Source organism: Cyprinus carpio, chromosome A20, assembly GCF_018340385.1.
Source record: "Cyprinus carpio isolate SPL01 chromosome A20, ASM1834038v1, whole genome shotgun sequence".
Lineage (NCBI taxonomy): Eukaryota > Metazoa > Chordata > Actinopteri > Cypriniformes > Cyprinidae > Cyprinus > Cyprinus carpio.
The window spans coordinates 4,466,083-4,487,318 of NC_056591.1; the positions used below are offsets into that span (position 1 = coordinate 4,466,083).

A 21,236-nucleotide genomic window follows, 5' to 3' on the forward strand; every position below is an offset into this window, starting at 1 on the left:
TAACAATTTCACACAAGAAAACTAGAAGAAAATCCTTCCATGTTACCTGAAGGACCATACTGGCCACTCTGGGGTCCATAAGAGGGGCCCAGCTGATAGGAGCCCATACTATGGTGCATAGGGCCAGTGGGACAGGAGTGTGGAGACATAGAAGGTCCCGGCTGCTGCCCTCCAAACTGGGGACCAGGTACATTGCGCTGCATGTTAGGTGCAAATCCTAAAAAGTAAAAAAGAAATAAAGAAAGCGTAAAGACATTACCAATAACAGAAGGTAATGGTTAAAATAACTGGTTAACTCATATATCAATTCAAAAAATTTTTTTTATTTAATTTAGTCAGAAAAGGAAAAATGTGGGGAAAAGAAATGGAGGATCAAATATCAAACATTAAAAATCAGACAACAGAAATATCTTTTGCAATTTTCCTTACAAGTCATCACACAGGCTACATAACAAAAAAAAAAAAAAATCTTTAAAGGGGTATTCATAACCCTTTTTATTTCTGTAATTTGTGAAACAGAATAATGAGCAAGTAAAAATGTTGAAAGAGAACTGGATTATTACAAGTGGGCATTCTTTACAAAACTGAAGCCAGACCTGAATGTAAGTTTGCAAATGACTGTGAAGGACTACTGCCCACCTGAAACACTGCCAGCACTTTTTGTCAACAACTTTTTGGACCTGGAGGCTAAAATTTTTATTTGTTATCATTGCTGTAATCTTCTAGTTAACATTTAATGCACAAATTCAGTGTGTTCCAGAGGCGGATCAACCTACATTTACATTTTGATAGAAGATTAGGTACAGTGATAAATTGTGCACAATAAGAATCTAAATAAGGTCAGCTTTACGTTCATGTTGACCTTTTGGTGTAGGTAAACCTAATTGTGATCACACTTGCACTGGTGAAAAGAACTGACAACTGCAAGATGTTACAAAAGTTTTTGTTTACTCATGGAAAACGGTTTTGCAGCATCACACTGTTAAGTGGTCATGCATGGAGGAAGAAAGAACCCATAACACACATTAATACACGTCATATAATTGAGTTCATCCATCTGAACTGATTCATCTGCTGGAAAATGAACACGAGCTGATGCACTTTACATAGGACAGATGAGAAATACAGATTTCAGATGTTCACTAAAACTCTCCTTTTCCTGATGGCTGTAAACAGAGGCAGGAAATCAACTCACCTCTCTCCTGAGACATGGGCGACTGACTGTGAGTGGAATGGGAGCCCACGTCTGGGACATTCCCTGGGGTCTGAGGGGCCATCTGTGTACCTGTGTGTGGGGAGAAAAAACCAACATGTGTGCATAAACCCACAGTCTTTCTCGGCACAAAACATTATTTCCCTTAATCAGTATTTTTTTTTTTTTTTTTTACCAGTAAAATATCTAAATATTAAAAAGTTAAATTTTATGAAGATATAATTATTTCATGATATAAATGTAAATTATATTTTCATTTTGTAAGATTTACTGAATGTCAAAAAAAAATACAACTCATTCTCTGAAAAAAATAATCTTAACATCTTTATCTTGTTTTTAAGGATGTTTAGATATTTTACTGGGAAGCAAGACAAAAAAAAACTACTGATTTACAAAAAATATTTTTTACAGTGCACATGCACAAAACCACAAACGCAGTTAATATTCTCATATGAGAGCTACTTTTTCATGAATAAATATCAGATGAATTAGCCTAGAGGGCAGAATATCTAACCCACACGTCCCATGGGAGGTCTTTAAGGCTCATTGTTTCTCTCCCGGGAAGCAACTCTGTGTGCTTGTATGTACAGAACGTGTATATTTGTAAAAGCGCCTGTTTATTCATTCTCTAGTAATGGCACACAGATCACATGTCAGGGCCAGCGCTGTATGCGGCTAATGGCCATCGGTGCTCCCAGTAGTGGATGAGGGCAGTTTTGTGTGCAAATGCAGGGTGAACGGTCTCCTTGTGGGACCTTGTTATATTGACATTCCGACGGAAAGGAAAAACAGCAGCTTCAGCTGCCACAAAGCCCTTTGCAGCCCGGCTCAAAGAAGCTAACAATGCAGCGCACAGCAGGACAGTAATTGTGGTCCAAGTGACTCCAAATCTGCTAACAGACTTTCAAAACTATTTTAATGACATAGTGACTTGTTTTAAAGTCAGCTTGAATCCTGCAGCTGACCCCACTGCTGTCTGGAGACTCAAACACAACGACTCCTCGCCCTCCGACTGCTCCACGGTGGCAGGATTAAATGACACACGTGAAGGCTGCAGCTAATGGGTACGTCAAAGTTAGCATAACAATAATTGTTTTTTCCCAAAATATCAGAGGATCAAGAATATGTGCCTAGTTGGAGAGAAATTCAGTCTGTATTTAAAGTGGTTTCAGCGAGGCTAATTTTCAGCAGATTTAACCAAAGAAATGTCAGCAAACCCAAACATGCACAATGGGCATAGGCAGAAAATGCAGAAATAAAAAATAATTACAAATAATAATTAATCATTTATTTTGATAATAAATGTAAAATTATTTGGTTATACAAATAAAAAAAAAATCTTACAACTACACTTAACCGTAAATTAATTTGTTAATTTAACTTTATTCAGAATATGATTGGCACTAATAATGAAATCGATATTAAACTTATCGATTCAAGATTATCCATTTTACCATCTATGTTTGTTGCTCCAAAATGGTTTTTTATTTTTTTTATTTTGTGTTATTGTTGTGTACCATACCGAAAGCCTATATTCAGATTCAGTTCAATATAGTATTGTTGCAGCTGTTGCTACGATATGTGGACATGTAGAAATTTGACATGAAAATTGATTATTAATATTACTGAAAATTCTGGTTTCTAGTACAGAATAATCAGTAACACTTATTTTGAGGACCAATTCTCACTATTAACTAGCTGCTTATTAGCATGCATATTTCTAGCATATTGACTGTTTATTTGTATATATAAAGCACATATTAATGCCTTATTCTGCATGACCATATTTTAGATTCTTTAATCCACCCCATACCTAAACTTAACAACTACCTTACTAATTATTACTAATAAAATAATTAGGAGTCCTGTTCAGGGAGAATTCTTTGTTAATAGTGAATATGTGTTGCCTATTCTAAGTTTGTTACTGAAAATCTAATCTTATACAATTCAAATATTATTTACACAAATAGTATTTCAAATGATTAAAATAAATTAAAACAGAGCTTGAAACAGCAGATACATATTTTTATTTCCCCCTGAAATATTTATGAAAAAACATAAATCAAAAAATTATATCTCAGAGAACTCTTTTACCTGGCCCCACTGGCAGGTGATAGGGGCCAGAACGTGATTGGCTGGAACCCACAGGGGATCCAACCGGCGAGGGCGAGGGCCCGCTGCGCATGCTGGGGACCCGGGGCGAGGCTTGGGGTGAGAAGGGTGACTGGGCGGGGTTGCTCTGCTCGCCCTGGCTACTGGTAGATTCCCGAAGCGCTGACGCCGAACTGAGACCCGCCTCTGTTCCTGTGGGGAGGTCATCTATAGAGCCAGATAGATCCTGATGTTCACAAAACACAAGAAATGGGAGTTGATAATTAGACCATTATCATATTTATCAAGATTCCAAAAAGAGCCAAAAACCACAGCAGGCTGTATATAAGAAGATATTTTTGGAAATAGTTCATTTAAAGTGTATCTTGGTAATGGACTTGATGCCATGTCTAAATTTGGAAAAGCAACAAATGGACCAAAATAACAGCAGCTCTGAAGGCAGCAAAAACCCTGTAAAGAACAAATATATTACATTTTTTTTTTTTAATTCAATCTGACCAGTAGGGCTGTCAAAAAAAAAAAAAAAAAAAAAAAAAAAAAAATCTAATTTCGAATATTTGTTGAATTTTAAATAAAAATCCACATCCGAATGCAAAAAAGTTGTCATTGCATTTTAATGTTTTTCTTAGACTACTATCCAGTAGAAGCCACTAGATTTTAGCGTTGTTAAACACTGGGCATCATGCAAATATTGCATGAAAAGAGAAAATCAATGCGGAGAAGATCTCGTTTACGTCAAAACTGAAACCAAGCTGTTCACACAGAACGCATATTTCGTGCATTTTCTAGAGGGACATCTATCACCGTTGCACTCACGTCTCGCACAAAAAAGCTGCATGTTTAAAAAGCCATGTAAAGATTGTATGCAAAGTTCAACTTTGAAAAAACATCTCGAAAACCTTATTGCGGGTTTTTTCCCCATTCCACTGCAACTCATGTTTTTAAATTAAAAATGTACTTGTGTGATTGGCTTTGTATTAAACTATGCATAAACGCTGTTTTGTTTATAGTTGTTTAAGCAACTTAATTATAATTGGTTTATAAACATTTTAAACAGTATGCCTTTTTTTCATTCACAGATAGTCATGTCATCTATGATGCTTTGAATAAATGCGCATAGTAATATTTTGCTCGAATGCGCCTCAGGAGAGAAGCCAAAAGCTTTTCTTCACCCTAACTGCAAATTATGCACTTTTAAATTCGAATTATATTTCATTTAAAAACGTTGAATTTAGTTTTTCAGGCCATTTTGACAGCCCCTAGAACATAGTGCACTAATACTAAATGTATGCTTGTCCAAAATTACGACCAATGCCCCATCTAAACCCTCTAAAATAAACCACTCCGGGGCCGGTCTACTTGTTTTTTTTACCCCCCACAACAATTGATCTTGACATGCAGCCAAAAAACACAGTTATGCCAACGGGCTCTGAGTTCATGTCTGCAATATAGTAGCGTAATCAATCCGTGCAACTGAAATTAGTTTCCATTGCTGAGGTGATAACACACCACAGGCCTGGATTTGCAGCAAAGGAAAGTTGTCAAGTGGTAGAGTGGTTGTTTGACGAGTCAATGACCTGCCGGGTGTCGAATCTCAATGTGATGATCGCTTCTCCTCTCACGGTCTCAAATACAAAACACTGAGAACTACATGCCATCCCCAGAAGTACCAGCACTACCTTTTCTGTAACTAAATAATAAGCCCCCCACCCATTTTTTTTTGCCAAATTAAGGAAAAATAAAACTGATTTCAATTTGTGTTTTGTACATCAAGCCAAGTGGTGCCTGAAAGACTAGGAAAAAAATCTTTTCCAATGAGGCCTTAAATTCCGCAACACATGAGCCAGTGGTTCCACCATTTCGGTTGAGCGCAATGAATGATTGTGTGATGGAAACTCCGACGTCTTCAGAAGAGACGAATTTCACATTGCAGGCTTTAATGGTGATGACCTAGTTGAGGATGAAGAGGAAACACATGTGCTCAGCTTTATGGCAATCCTACACTATCGGTCTCGATGAAGGAGTGTCGTTGAAGACTGTGGGTCTACTACTTTACTTCCAGCGGTAACTTTCTCCACTGGAAAGTCTCGGCTTTTCCAGTTTACACTAGACAGCTTCTTGTTAATGTTATCGTGGATTCTTTTTCCAGATGACTCAAAAAAGAGATGGTCCACAATTTCACATTTCACACGATTGGCGACTGGCCCTGGTTTTTTAGTTTTATTTTGGCCATATATAGTATTCGGGATGCACACAAAACTGCATTACAATCATTTCCAAAACTATTATTTGCAATATAAAAAATGAATTGATTTTAACAGTAAAATACTGTAAAAATGCTACAGTAAAAAATTGTTAATTGGCTAACAGTAAGTTTCCATTCTATATACGGTCGGTGAATAAATGTAATTACATTTAATGTTATTTTACAGTAGAATGCTGTTAAAATGTAAAGTTTTTTTGGAAGTGTAAAATGAAAAAGCTTTGGTTCATCGTGACTTTCCGAACATCATCACCAGTTTTGGTGGTTATCAGTGCATTACTAATGGTTTCAAAAACCACCCCGATATTAGTACTTCAGTATGTTGGTTTATTAACATTACATCAATTCATGAAAGTTTTTTTTTTTTTTTTTAATTGTGAATTTAAGTTAAGTCTGTAAAACCTAAAATGTTGCTACCATAGTTTTTACGGTTAAGTTCTGGCAACCAGAGCTGCTGGTATTTTACCGTAAATTCCGTCACAGATTTTTTATTTTTAGAGGCCAGTGATGCTGAAGACAGACATAAAGAGGATAAAATTCAGTAGCAGTGCAGCTCACTGTTGCTGGAAAAATTGGATAGAAAATGTAAATACTGAATTGGGAGTAGGGGGTTGTGTGAATGGATCACTGAAGTGACATGTCTGTCTTCAGAAAATTTTCAATGGCATTTTTTTCTTCTTATCTGTTGGCACTGATAGCCTTGTGGTCAGCACACTGACATATAGCGCCGTTGTGCTTTGTGCATCCTGACTTTGAGTCCCAGCTTGTGGACCTTCCCCGTGATACTGTTTGCTTCCAGTCAACTTACTGTCCTATCAAAATAAAAAGGCCAAAACTACGTTTTTGCCACTTATCTCCATGTAAAGCCTATTAAAGAAGTAGGAAGTAGGAAACACTGTATCGCTGCTGTTCTATTATCGCCTTCTTCTGTCTTTCAGCCCGTCTGTTGTTTTTATTTTGTGCAGGTGTTTTATGTGTCATTTCACAAAGCTAAAAGTCGGACCATTTCTGTTTTTTGCTTTAAATCTTGAAATGTATACAATCTAATCCAAACAAAAACAACTGCTGATGCTATTATGTATGTTTGGATTGTGATTGAAATGAGTAGATGCCTCTAATTTTAAATGGCTACCAGTGGCGGGTCTCCTGACTTATTAATTTAGGTTAGGCAGATTCTGGGTCGTATGCTATTTTATAATAAACTCAAGAAACTCGGCGTACGCTCTTCTGTGTTAGACGTGCGGTGCCGATGTGCTGTTTGCTTTCAAATCAAAGTGTAAATACACGTAAAAAGCGTATCCTTGTGGCGCAGCTGATACAGAAGAGTGTACGCCGCCTGCGTACTGCTCAGATTTGACAAAATCATCCAAAATATCTTAAATTGTTTTCCAAAGACGAATGAAGCTTTTACGGGTTTGGAACGAAATGGGGGTAAGTGATTAATGACAAAATTTTAATTTTGCGGTGGAGTATAAACCCTTTAAGGCCAGTTTTGCCCTGTTATAGAGCAAATAAACAACAAACAAATTTGCTTAAAGAAAAAAAAAATCAGCAACTGGCATCGGAATCAGCCAATTTGCTTATAAAAAATCGGTATAGGCAATCTAAGCAATCTCAAGCAATATGGACCAAAATAGTAGTTGTCTTTTACACCACTCTCAAATCTGAATATGAACATCATGACTGGTTATAAACCACTGCAGAAGACACTGACATCACTGATGTAAAACCTGGTCTGGTTTGTGATATGCCATATTTGATTATTTGATAAGCCCCGTGACGACGTCAATGATGATTTAGAATTTTTTTTTTTTTTTTTTTTTTGTGTGAAAAATTACATGAACTACAGTCTTTCTCTTACAAAAAGCTAACAGATGGCTTCAGAAGTCATATGGACCTCTTTTATTTTATGCATTTTTTATTTATTGAGCTTTGTGGAAAAGAGCTGCAACAACATTCTTTAAAAACGTTTTCACAGAAGAAAAAAAGGGAGTCATTTGGGTTTGGAAAGACAAGTAAATGATGCCAGATTTTTGGGATGATCTCAAATTGTAGGATAAGTAACTTCTGTTGTTTTAATTTTGGTGATATGATGTATTCATATCCGCAAGCTTCTCTCGCAAAACTCCTAGTGGTAGAAGTCAAACCACTTCAACCTTGTACAAATTAGTCAAGGCTGGAGCTTGCTTGATTTATGTCCATAATTAGTTATATTCGTTAAGTCTCTGGCTTCTTTAATTGATGAACGCAATTATTCAGGCTCATTGGCCATTCAAAGTTCCTCTCTTTCCATCTCTCACCCTCCAAATCTCAGCAGAGGAGAGAAGACAGAGAACAAAAAAAAGAAACACAGCCTCTCTCCTCATATGTGAGATTGAGTAATGCAGCCCACCCAACGACCATCATCCATCATCATCACACAACACACCCCCCACAAGACAAAAAAAAAACATAGAAAATAATAAAAGAAAAATTGGCCATCTGAAGCCTGGAGAATTCAAAACCTGGATTTAAGGGCTCTGTCCCAAAAATAAATTATAATAATTTTAAATAGCATTTAAAAATATTACATATTTTTTAAATAATTAAGATAATACCTGAAATTTCCGATTAAAACTATCCAAACACACAGGACTTCTACAGACTAACCTAGACATAAGCAAAAGCTTGTCAGATCATTTGGTGGACTGTAACATGAAAATGATTGGTTGGTAACACCTTTTAGGCAGGGCACAGTGTAGACTCAATTAAGCATGGGAAGATTTTATTTTGTTTTATAAAAAAAAAAAAAAAAAAAAAAAAAAAAAAAAAAAACCCAGAAAAATCACCCATGATGTTTGTGTTCTGATGATACTGAAACCCCAAAAGAAGAAATCCAAAAAATGGATGCTAGAGCACTTTAGGGCTTTTGTGCTCCAGCCAGTCATAAGAACAGACAATAGATAGTTGCACATCAGCGATGGAGAGGGGCTGCAAGGCACACACACACACACATAATGCGCTGACGGAGGAATTCTCTTCCCCTGTTGTGATGCTTGACAATCTGAAAAGAGGCTGACATATTGGGTTTGACGAGAGCGTTCCCCAGACACAGAGAGTGTGCTGGAGCCGGGAGTGGAGGTGGATTAAGCAACCGCAAGAGAGATGGAGGAAAAATATGTATCTTTCTGACAGGAGAAGGCAACAATAATAAGTCTTCATACCAAAAATCACTGTGGCACAGATCGGCTCTATACTTCTGATGTGAAAAAGGTCTATATTTCACACAACTGGTGAGCTGGTAGATGAACTCTGTAGTTACTCTGTGCTTGGAAAATAGAACGACTAAATGACACATGCCTAAGCGTGAATGGCAAAGACTTTAACCACTGTGGGTGTGATCACACCCAACAGAGCCAAACAGCGGGATTCATGAAATAAAAGGTCATTCAAAATCTCCATAGTGAAATTGATTTTTACTGATAAAGTTTAAACCTTTCAAAACAGACCTTTCAAAAACCTTTCACGTTTTTTATGTTTTTGAACAACCTGCTCACCAAGGCTGCATTTATTTGATAAAAAAAGTAAAGGTCAAAACAATAATGTAAATCTAAAAAATAATAATATAAATATAAAATAAAGGCCCTTTTGATCAAAGCTAATGGTAGCATTGCTTTTTTTTTGTCTTTATATGTCATCTTCAAGCAATGAAACATGTTTATTGTCTGCAGTCATGGATATAAAGTAACCAAAATTGGAAGACATGATTTTGGATGAAACGAAAAAGCATAAAAAGTGAAAATCATTACTTAGTAATGCTTTGTGGTAGAAGTACTTCATTCATTCTCTCATACAGTAAGTGCACTTTGTCTTCCTTTGTTTCAAATGCAATTTTGTAATGTTTTGATTAATATTGGAGCTGGTTGGTTAGGTCTTAGAATGCTTTATTGATTGTTTTGAAATCCTTCTGGAGAAAATGAATGAGAAAAATACTCCCAGAACCAGGCCCTCGGAAAAGTGTGCGGTCACTGCTGAACTTCATTCGCTGTTTACTTTAAAAATCCTCTTTAAACAAATCATTGCAGCATAATCAAACATTTGACATGTTTAATGACACAATAACAAAGTCACTGGCTGAACACTGCATGACTCCATTAACATTCTGGACCCCATCTACTTTATGACATAATAATGATGTGCAATACGACATATTCTATCAGCAAAGAAATAGACCAATTGCCTAATTGACTTAAGAAGCCCTGAATAATTATGCTGGTTTTGGGCTCAGCTGACCAGATCACACACATTTCTTATTGGGTGCTTACAATGCAAGTCTCTCTCTCTCTCTCTCTGTTTTTTTTTAATAAAAATAAGGTTTAACTACTTTTTAATTGAAACAGGCCCAAATCATGGTGGTATGCTCAACTAACAAAAGACAGGATGCAACTGCCAGAGATATATCTGAAAGCTTGAAAGGGGCTTTGCATTTAAAAATGCTAATTTTCCCAAGAGGGTTTAACTGTGCAAACCGTCTCACATCTAAAACACAGCATGCTGGTGGCACGCTAATTAAAGCACAACTGCTAAAAACATCAAAACTAAAAAAATCTAAAAAAAAAAAAAAAAAAAAAAAGATTTAAAGAAAAAAAACTTGTCGAACTCGCTATTATATTTGGTTGTTGGATGACTAGTCATCGCAATACATCCCTATTATACAACTATGAAAAACATCCATAAAAATAGTAGAGACAGAGACAGTCAGATCATTACAGCAAGCGTGTGTACATCTGTGTGTGTGTTTATAGGAGAAATGAATGAAAGCTGCCTCCCTTTTAAGACACACAGATAAAACGAAAACAACAAAAAAGAACGGACAAACAAAAGATTACTTTATCCGCACTGCGTGATAATGAGAAAAATGCTCTGTGTGTCTGTATGAGAGTTGTGTGAGAGAGGATGTCAGATCTCCCATCACCTCATCATATCTCATCTTGTCAGCGGTAGCATCAAAGAGCTGTCTGATAGAGCATGTAAAATTGCTACCATCACATATACACACACGTCACTGTATGCAGCTCCCATTCACAGCCCATTAAACACTGAAGTGTGACAGTGGCTTTCTGTTGTGGCTGATGTCAGTGCTTCAGTTGACAGCAGTTGATAGGAGACGTCTATGGCTGATCAGACTCGCTCAGCAGGTGGCCTGTCAAAGTCATCCCAGCCATCATTTCTCACCCAGAACGTCTGAGAGCTCCACTCTCACACGCAGGGCCTGCACACTGAGCTCTGTGCTAAAGGAAATGGGCTTTAAACACACTGCACCCCATGAGAGGAGGTCCATAGGAACACAATTTATTTTAATTTTATTTTTTTCCTCTACTAGTGGCACAAATGGAATTGCAGTTGCACTTGTTTGAGCAGCCCTACTGGGCTGGGCATAACAACAACAGGCTGTCAAGACTATCTGTACTAGCTGTTTTAGACACCAATGTTTATATGAAAATCAGCCATATAGGTTTAAAATTAATGAAGACTTCCATTAGCCCCATTCGCACTTTTGAGGTGCAGTGTCTAATATTCACAGTTAGCAAATGAAATGGATACTGCTGTGCAAATTTAAAATGTTGGAGAGAGTTGTTTCTCCCGCCACCTCCTCTTCAGACTCAACACTCATGCGGGTTGCCAGATTGAGGACACACAACAGTTACTAAAGCAACTGACAATGAAAGCCGATGAGCCTTACACTGTAAGTTGATGAGTTAAAGTATGCATGTTTTCATGTGCTTCTGGTCATACAGTTCTTTAGATGGATGGTGAAGCTTTTTAGGTTGGGTATAATCTGAGATCTTTGACCTAGTTCATTTGCTGTGCTTCCACACTGCTGCAATAAACTGTGTTTTCCACTAACTGGCAACCTGGGTTGTAGAAAAAAATACTATTGGGTAAATTGGCAGTGGGCGGAATCGAAAAGACCCAAAACAAAAACAGACATTCCGACATGGAACGCACATTTCAAGGAAGAATAATTTTAGCATTGTTTTTCTGTTTATAAAAAAGCAGCGTCACTTACTGAAAGAATTAAGCAGAACTGATTAACCTGATTAGGCCTTGTTCACACATGATTTCTAAATTGTAATTTATCAGTAAAGAATGTGTGAAAGGGCTACTGACAACCATACAAGGTATCTATATTGCTGAGGTTTTTTTTTAAGGCTAACAGCATTTGCGCTTAGATTAAAAAAAAAAAAAATTTGTTAATCAATCCCACCCTCGACATTCAGAGGAGGCATCAAGCCAGCTGTGGGCGTCGTCTGCTGTCTGGTAACAATTGCCGGGAGTCTAGTGATGGGAGACACTGCTGATGAACTACATCCTGGGGTGTACATGTTCCATTCTTCACCCAAATCAAAGGTGGAAGTACCATCTGTCTTCCAAATATGTTTTGTCTTGAAGCCCACATATACACCACATTCTAGGTTTGTTTCCCCAAGACTCAAGAGCTCTAACAGGCAGAGTATACTTTCATTTTCCCATGTTTTTCCACTCTACCTTGGGAATGGTTGAGTATCCAAGCCATTCAAAGTATACTGTATAGATCATAAGCATATATAACTTGAATGTCTTTAGGTAAAGTACAAATCTGCACACATATTACAGGTTTTGATGTGAACTTGGGTTCAAAATGGCTCAATGATGTACAGTTTTTGTTTGGATCTATTAATTTAGTAAAAAGAAAATATGTGATTCATATATACAATGACGAGAATACACCTATTCTATGATGAAAATGTTTTTAATTTTGGAATTAAATTTAATCCAATTTTTTCTCTTTGGTTTATTTATTTATTTTTAGGCATAGCATACATTTAAAGGTGTGGTGTACCCATGCTGATGTCATATTAAAAGGGTGACATTCCTGAAAGAAAAAAAAAAAAAAAAAGAGTAGTCTGGCATAATCTCTTTTTTTTTTTTTAATTTTCCCAATTTGTTAAAATATAATAAATATTTAAAATAAATAAATAAATATTGTCCACTAAATCAAAAATCATGTAGTGCAACCAATAAATTAATGCATTACAACAATTGTGCATGAAAAACTAACATTGAAATGATCATGAAGACCATGAGTCCCAGCTTGCGGACCTTTCCCAATCATGCCCCCCATTCCGTCTCCCACTTCATTTCCTGTCCACTTACTGCCCTATCAAAATAAAAGCATAAAACACCAAAAATAAATCTGTAAAAAATAAAAACATCAGATAATTTGACATTTTTATGACATGACATGGTAAATTTTTTATCAATGTAGTTTATATTGGTTTTATAAATGTTTGTATACATGGTTACATCCAGGTACTGTGTTTGAAAGGAGCCCACTAAGGAGCAAGAGGGCAGTGATTCCTAACCCTGTTCCTGAAACAATGCACATTTTCAGTGTCTCCTTTTGTCTGACACCCCCATGTCAGTCTTGGAGTCTCTACTAATGAGCTGATGACCTGAATAAGGAGTGTTTGATTAGGAAGGCATACAAAATGTACTCTGTTGGGGGCGCTTCAGGAACAGGTTTGGGAACTACTGCTCTATGGTAGACCCTACTACTCTATCACGCTCACTTGGAGAGTGAGGGGCCAACCTCAAACCAATTTTGGGCTTTGCGCATTTTAAGCGACAGTACTGTAATCATAGTCATCTGAAAAGCCCATGCATATTTTCCGGAGAGGCTACATTTTAGTATTTCTGCCCCAGAGCAACCCAGAAATAAACTGATGAACGAGAAAACCGAGGATGGAGGTAAGCACACTTCACTCTCAACTGCATGGCGCACTTCCAGCTACTGGCTGCTTTGAGACTCAATACTGCAACGAAAGGGGGTGCTATCTGTGTGCACACTAACATTCAATCTGAGCTTTCCCCCTCTTGTGATCCTCAAACCGATCTCTGTTAAAAGCAGACCTGGATCAATAAGGTCATTCTTTTCATTTTCCCTGTCAAAAAGTCCTAAGAGTGGAATCCGAGAGTAAAAGCTACAGCATAGACAAAGCTCCAGCGTCTCTGGACTTGCTGAACGAACTTCCTTGTCTACGGTCTTGGCCTGAGAGAGCGGCTACGTATGGTCTGTGGCTGGATTTGCAAGGCGAACCGTACAAGGAACGAGTGGCCCCGTTGGTTTTATATCTCCCCAGACAGTCTGCAGAAGGTCACAGCTGGAGCATGTTTTCCACTGGTAATTTTTAGATTCAGTGGCGGTTTCTTTGACAGAGAGTCATCCATCATCGTGCGGACCACAATTCCCTTATCATCAATTAACAAAACAAGACTGTTTGAAAACCCAAATTAAAAAAAAGAATTGGATCCACTGAACCCAATTAGCAATGTAATATGGGCATGAGAGCGCCTGAAGGCACAAAACAGCTTCAGATTATCTTTCCTTATTGACAAGCGTAATGGGACAGCTCGTCCCATTTATGCGAAACAGGGATGGGTCAACGAATAGTCTATTAGTAAGGCTGACTAGTTTTTTGTCCTTACATTTCAATTTTGATATTTAAGCGATAGTGTGAGAGCGCTACAGCCATACATGTTGTCATATTCACAATTGGTCACATCTCACGTTGTTATTTGACATTAGACAATGTTTCAAAATCTGCATTCAGTTCCATTTCACTATTCTCCACCTAGCTAGCCTTAAACGCAAGTTTTGCTAATAAAACATGTGCAAATGGGGTTGAACCCAGCCTTTATCATGGGGTGAGAATTACTAAGATGAATGGGTTGACCAGTCGTTCAAAAAAATCCACCGACTAGTTGATTTTGTAACTACCTTTGTCTTGCACGTCTCTAATGAATGAAAATGCAAAGGACAGATAAAGATTTCGACAAAACATAAAAGGGCTTGGTGTTTCGCAAGCAGTGACTAACGTATGTGTCTATGGAGCGAGTGAGACACAGTAGACAACGGTAAGGGCTGTGCTTGAAAAAAAAAAAAAAAAAAAAATTTGATGAGCTGTTGATGAGAGCAGCCGGATCCTGTAGAGGCTTCAGAGAGAAAACGAGCACGAGACGCACACACACAGCCGAGTTAGGCCTCGATCTATCCTTCACTTCCTCCACCGCGAGCAACTTCAGCCAATGGCGTTGCAGATTCCCCCATCCCCCCTTACGTCCCCTGCCAACGGCTCTGCCAAATCAGAGCGCTCTCTTCGTCTGCCTCATCAGCACGGCCCTGGCGCCTCTCTCTCTCCCTCCCTCATTTTCCATCCCCTACGTGCTCGTTCTAAATTATGGAGAACAAGTTTGTAGGCGCACGGAGAGAGGGAGTGGAATCAAAGGAGCACGGGAAGACAGAGTGGAGCGAACGAGAAGGAACTCGGAATGGTGGGGGAGAGGGCCGCATTTGACAGGATACAGATCAGCCTGCAGGGCTCGGGGATAAACAACGTACTTTCAAGCTCTCAGTAAATTTAGGAGCGCTGCAGAACGGCGGTGAGAGTGAGTCGGCTGTGTCTGTCTCACTCTTGCGCTGTGTTTATTGCGGGAAAGACACAATCCTCTCCTTACAGGCAGTCTGTGACAAGAGGACAGGCAAAAAACGAATGAAGGGTAGACAGCAGGAATAAAACGAGAGAGGGTAAAGCAAGAGGGGATAGAAAGAGAGCTGCTTTTTTGAGTGGAAATGATCAAACCAAGCAGAGATCAGTGATACAGCAGAAGCCTTTGTGAATCCCCAAATCCTAGCTGCCCTACGTAGGCAGAATTTAAGGCATCAGGCATGCCCCCAATACAAAGTCTGTTCCAAAAAGTGGAACTACTTTCTTTTGGACAATCAAACGACAGCTTCACATGTATCCTTTGTGAAGAAGGCAATCAAAGAATGTACTGCGTCAAGCTCAGTTTAAAAACACAAAAGACAAAAAAACAAGCAATCTGTTCAGGAGGGCAGACAAAGCGAGAGAAAGGTTTATTACACATAATGTGTTGTGATTTTAGCTTGGCAACATGCTAAATCAAACCCTGGTGGAAAAAACAGCTGCCGATTTCAATATGGTAACGTAGTGGTGGGCGATATGAGCTAAAATTCATATCACGATATTTTACACTGTCCAGGCTATATCGATATTATATTGAGATATGAGAAGAAAAAAAATACAGGCAAAATATTTTAATCTTATATAACTAGAAAAAGTGAGGGATTGGACATAGACCTGAAATCATCAATGTTGTAAACATTTGTGCTGCTTAATATTTTTGAGAAAACTTTTTTTTTCACGATTCTTAAGTTATGAATATTTGAAATTGTTCTTTGTGTCAGAGCGCTGGAGTATGTCCCACGTCCACAGCAGGGAACATCACTGGGTTCTATTTGCTTTTGTCAAATTGCGATTTGTATCATTTATATCTCTACATGGCTCCCTGCAATATAACTCTGATTCTTCAATCGAGCCATCTAGTGGTCTGTTATTGATACAACCACAACTTCGGCGCGCTCAAGCGGGTACTGCGAGTCACGTTGAGGTAATTAAAATGTTAAATTAATATTTTGCACTCAATTATTTACTTATCAGGCAAGTGGCCACATGATAAGCGGGAAAATTACCCAGTGCAGTCTTTATCACCCTACAGAGGTTTATTTTGCTAAATAATCTGCTGACTGTACACTATCCCTCAGTTTGGGAACCACTGGAGTAGGCGATTTGTGCTCTATTCATTAGGTCTGTTACGATGCTCAATGTGTTTGATTACTAATGCCTGTGTAGTAAGGTGTTGCACACAGAGGACAAAAACGTTCAGCCTCAACTCTTTATCGTCATTTGTGTTAAAATGTGCAAAGCGTACCAAATTGAACAAAACTATATAAATGCAAAATTTGAATTCATGAATATATAACGGTATCCACGGTAGAGCAAATTCCATATCATGGAACGATATAATACCAGTAGTCACTTTCATATATATATGCACCCACCCCTATGGTGACGTATTACCAACTGAAACGGAATATTGAATAGAGAAGTCGGGTTTTATTTTTAAGCTCCTCTTTTCATCCCTCACTCGCAGAAAACTAGCGGTTGGAGCCGTCAAACTGACATCATCAGAGAAGGAATGCCATTCCAGAGTGGAAGCAAATGATCAGATTTTGATTATAGATTACCAAGTCAAACTATTTTTTTTTCCCAGTGGATTACCTTGCACAGATTAATTTTTCACTTTAAGACTAGCAATGTGCGCTAACAAAATAAATGTTGTAAATTTAGATTTCAGCTTTAATCAGCTGATTTGCTGGTGCAGGCTGGTCTCCACTGGTCTTGTTTGATGGTTTTAGAGTAATTTTAAGGACACTTGTCAGCTGGTGAGTTTAGAAGACTTAACCCAGCTTATACCGTCCCATTCGTGTGAGAAACGCAAGTTCCTGTCCATGTAAAATGTTCCAAAATGGTCACTTATGAGCTTAGTTTGAATGCTGCCATAGAAGACAGCTCACTAGGTTTTAGAACAAACCTTTTCCCTTGTTTTTCTTCCAACCCAGATTCAGTCGTGCTCTGGCTCCCTCTTATTTATGGTTCTGAATATTCAGCTTCTGAAAGCCGTGCTGAGCTCTCATCTGTCTTCCCAGCTTTTTCTCATTAACCGCTCTAAGGTCTCCACTCTGACTCTCATATAAACATTAGTTGGCTAGACTGGTTTGCAATTCAAGGAGACACATCTCTGGTCTTAAAAAAGCTCAGGAATAAAGGAAAAGACAGAGTGTATGCTGTTTCTGTTTATTGTGCTTAGATTGAAAAGAATGAGGAGAAAAGGTGGATTGAGGCCAAGAATTAGGTCTTCCATCATATATCAACCTGGAATCTTTTTTGCTTTCTGGGACTTGTCTATAATCTGTGATTCTGATTGGCTGACACACCTTCTAAGGTGTTAATTTTCTAGGATATTTATAATAAGGATACTTACATGTTAAGGAAGTGAGTTTACTATGTAAAACGTCCACTGAAGCCATTCCTTGAGACAAAAAAAAAAAAAGTATTTCCTTTTTTTTTTTTTTTTTACAATCCTGGGCATTTACAGCTGGTAGTGCAGCATATTCTGAAAGCCATCAGCTGAACAAGTAGGGCTGGGTAAAAATTAATCGATTCTCATTTTTTATGGAACGATATCAATTCTTAAATCCCAAGAATCGATTAGTGTAGCCTTTTTTTCAGTTAATGGCCGAACCATTGAGAACACTTCCCATCCAGTAAATTGCAATAAGCATTGTGCTTTGGTGCTTTTAATATGAGACAAAGTCTCAGGTTTCAATTTATGTCCATTGCATTGCAGTATTCAAACAATAAATGCAGTTTTGGCGTGGTTTAATGTGGAGTGACAGATCGCTGTAGCCCCTCAGTTCAACAGACACTGCAACGCGAGGCGCACGTGAACTTGTTTAATTTATGTTTGAATAAATCCATTTTTTTATGACAGCCACCATTTTAATATAAAAAAAATGGATTGAATACATCCAAAATAATCTATATATAATCGAATCGGTAATCAAATCGATTCGAAAGCACACATGTGACTAAATCTTCACTCTGGGTGACTAAATATTGTCTATTATTAGCCATTGGCTAATAAATTCTTAGATTTTACTCACCAGTGTGTGTGAGAGAGGCTAACCGCAAGTTTAGCACAGATATTTTTTCACTCACTGAACAGAACTAATGTGCAAAAGGCAATCTCATTGGCTGGCGCACATCTACAGTATTATCATCCATTTCAGCAAATCAGTTTAGAGCGAATGCTGACAACGTGATTAATATTCATGAACCCAGCAGCTCATCAATCCATAGTGCGTTGTTTATTGTTATTATAGTAGTAGAATTAAAAGTAGTACTATCTTTTAATAATAATTACTATCATCTATTACTATCCATTTTTTTTTTCTTTTTTTTTACAGAAACCCTGAATGACCAACAACATCTTAAGCATCAACACCAGTCTTAAGGGTTAGGGTAAAATAGGGTGTGTAAAATAGTAATAATAAACTAAAACATTTCCTAGCCAATGGCGATTATTTTGCCACTTATTTTGAACTTAGCCTTTAATCTTACAAATTTTCGATTCAAAAGCCACCCGACTCATCCGTGACCTTCAGTATACCAGCTGTCATAGTGAACACGGGGGCAAACCTGTGATCCCTTGATTCTATAAGCTAGAGAAGAGCATCATCTATCATCCTTTTTCCAACTCCTCCAATAGAAAAGGCAAAAAAGAAGGAAGAATTGACTAGGAGAGACCAAAAGGAGTCTAATTACGTCTGCAAGGTCCAGCACATGTTTATTTGATTTGTCTTTTAAAGGAAGTGCTTGATTAAATAAATAGAGGCCAGGAAGCGCATTTCAAATTCTCTTTAATGGAAGATGATGAAAAAGCCCACGGCTCGAGGCAGAGCGCGCAAAAAACCCACCACGAGAGAAACGCAGGACATCAATCTCGCTCATATACGCATTTCACCTCTTCATGTTTTCCCCAAACTGCAGTGCACTGAAGATCTGAACGCAAGCAGAGAGAAACTCTGAAAGCGTCAGGTAAAAAGGGATAAACTGTACAGAGATTCCCACCAGCCCATAATACCCAAGGCATGTAGAGTAGAAGAGGTTTAAAAAATAAAGCAAAAAAAAAAAAAAGCAACCACAGCAATATTTGTTCAGAAAGATGACACAGGGGGAGACATGAATAATATGTATATGTGAGTGTGTGAGACAAAGCCATTTATGATTACGGCAACACAAGAGCTGCCAAAGAAACAGCGTTTTACCCTTCACAGAGGTGAGCGTTGAGCAGACTGCAGGTGACAGAAGCTCTGATACGCAGATAAACAGCACTGAGGTTGTTCTATAACCTCCCTCTCTCTCGCAACACAAAAGAGATAAGCCAGCTGTGATGAGCTCTTACAGATGTGTAATCCTTCTCGGCAGCTGACACACTTCATCATACTAACAGAGAGGGCTCGTGTGTAGAAGGCCATGTGTTCAAAAGTGTGTATCAATGTTTCCAATCCTTTCAAATAAAGTCAGACCGGTAATTAGTTTGACTAATCATTTTTTACCAATATTCACAAAGAATCAACAGGTAAGCTATATAGGCTATATCAACAGGTAAAGTAACTTATTTTATGCATTGTTTGGACAATTACTTGACTTTTTTTTTTTTTATTTAGCAGATGGTTTGATCCAAAGCAGTGAACATTAAAAGCAATTTGTTGTTTTTAAGTAACATTCCAGTCTAATCAGTTACATTTATATTCTTTTCACTATGGGCAGAGTTTCAAAGCAACTTCACAGAAAAATAATTCTGCAATAACATCTTATATGACCATTTAGATGGTTAGTTCAAATAAAATTATGCCGTGTATGTATAGTTTATTTGTCTGTAAAATCCATTACGAAATCTAGTCCTATTACCCAAAACAAAGACGGAAAAAAACCTTGCTTTAATATAATGGTATAAATGACAAGAATAACATTAGCAAATTATAAATAAAATTACAAATAATTTTGTATTTTAGTATGATATTATAAATTATTATTATAAATAATATTATAAAAAATATAAATGTATTAAATTATTCAAATTAAAGTATAATGATACTTTAGATACTGTGTCTAAAAGCAGGAAACAATAGCATAAAACTGCTTCTATTTTTAACTTTCAGACCAGCAAAGAATTGTTGATTCAAAACTTCTGCAGAATACAAAACATATTTTGAAAAATGATAGTAACGAACCAGTTTTATAAAGATTCACTTTGTATGGACAAAAAAACTACTTTTCTCAAAATATCTTCTATGTTCCACAAACAAAAGATTTTATCATTAATTCCTTCTGCAATATTTTTAATCTATTTTTGCATGTTTACTTGAACTCCCGATGCTCTTTTTTTTAAACTTCAAGCAATGCAGTCTTCATTTGTATCTTTTTGTTTTCTTTGTTATTAATTCAATGCTTGAAAAAAGACAGTTTACTAATAATTACCTTAAACTCTAAAAATGTCAAAGTGAGATAGATATCTTTCTCTCTCTTGCCATTTAATAAACACTTTGAAAGTAGAAAATTGTGCTATGCTTTCAAGGTATGGGAAATTTCGACTTCCACTCTCAGAACTTATTATCAGACATAACGTCAAGGATGGTAAATCAATCAGACAGGACAGGATAGGAAGTAAACCGTTAAAAAGCCACCTTTAATGACCGAAAGAGGGAAAAAGACTGAGAAGTTGCCATAAATCCAGACACAAAACCCCACTGAGAAGAAAAATGACAGCTCACAAACAAATCTGAAAGGTCGAACCATCAAGAGCTTCTACTGGCACAGAAGCACCCCAAACAAGGTCAACTCATCAGCAGGGGTCTGTGCTGCCATAAAAATCAACAAAGCGGATGAAGTTCACCATCAGGATCTTTGAGCAGGGTCTCATAAAGCTCTCGGAGAGCGACAGACTGGAGGGCAGTTAACACTTTGAAAGGACAAACACATTCAGACAGCAAGACTGGATTATCTCTCCTGGAGGAACTTAATTGCTGCATTTACACTTCAAGGTTTAATGCATATTTTGACACATTTGTTAAGATGAAAGACTGCCTAGCAGATATCAGATACATATTGGATTTGTAAACCATATTTGAAAATCATAAGA

The 21,236-nt window shown here is 37.5% G+C and overlaps 1 protein-coding gene across 1 annotated transcript in view; it reads right to left on the minus strand.

The window, feature by feature from the left end:
• Positions 1 to 21,236, minus strand: part of LOC109112681 (AT-rich interactive domain-containing protein 1B-like) — an 84,457-nt gene that overhangs the window by 24,012 nt on the left and 39,209 nt on the right. The window contains 3 exon segments of the mRNA XM_042777416.1: positions 47 to 217; positions 1,196 to 1,285; positions 3,308 to 3,551. Coding sequence (XP_042633350.1) covers positions 47 to 217; positions 1,196 to 1,285; positions 3,308 to 3,551 — 505 coding nt within the window.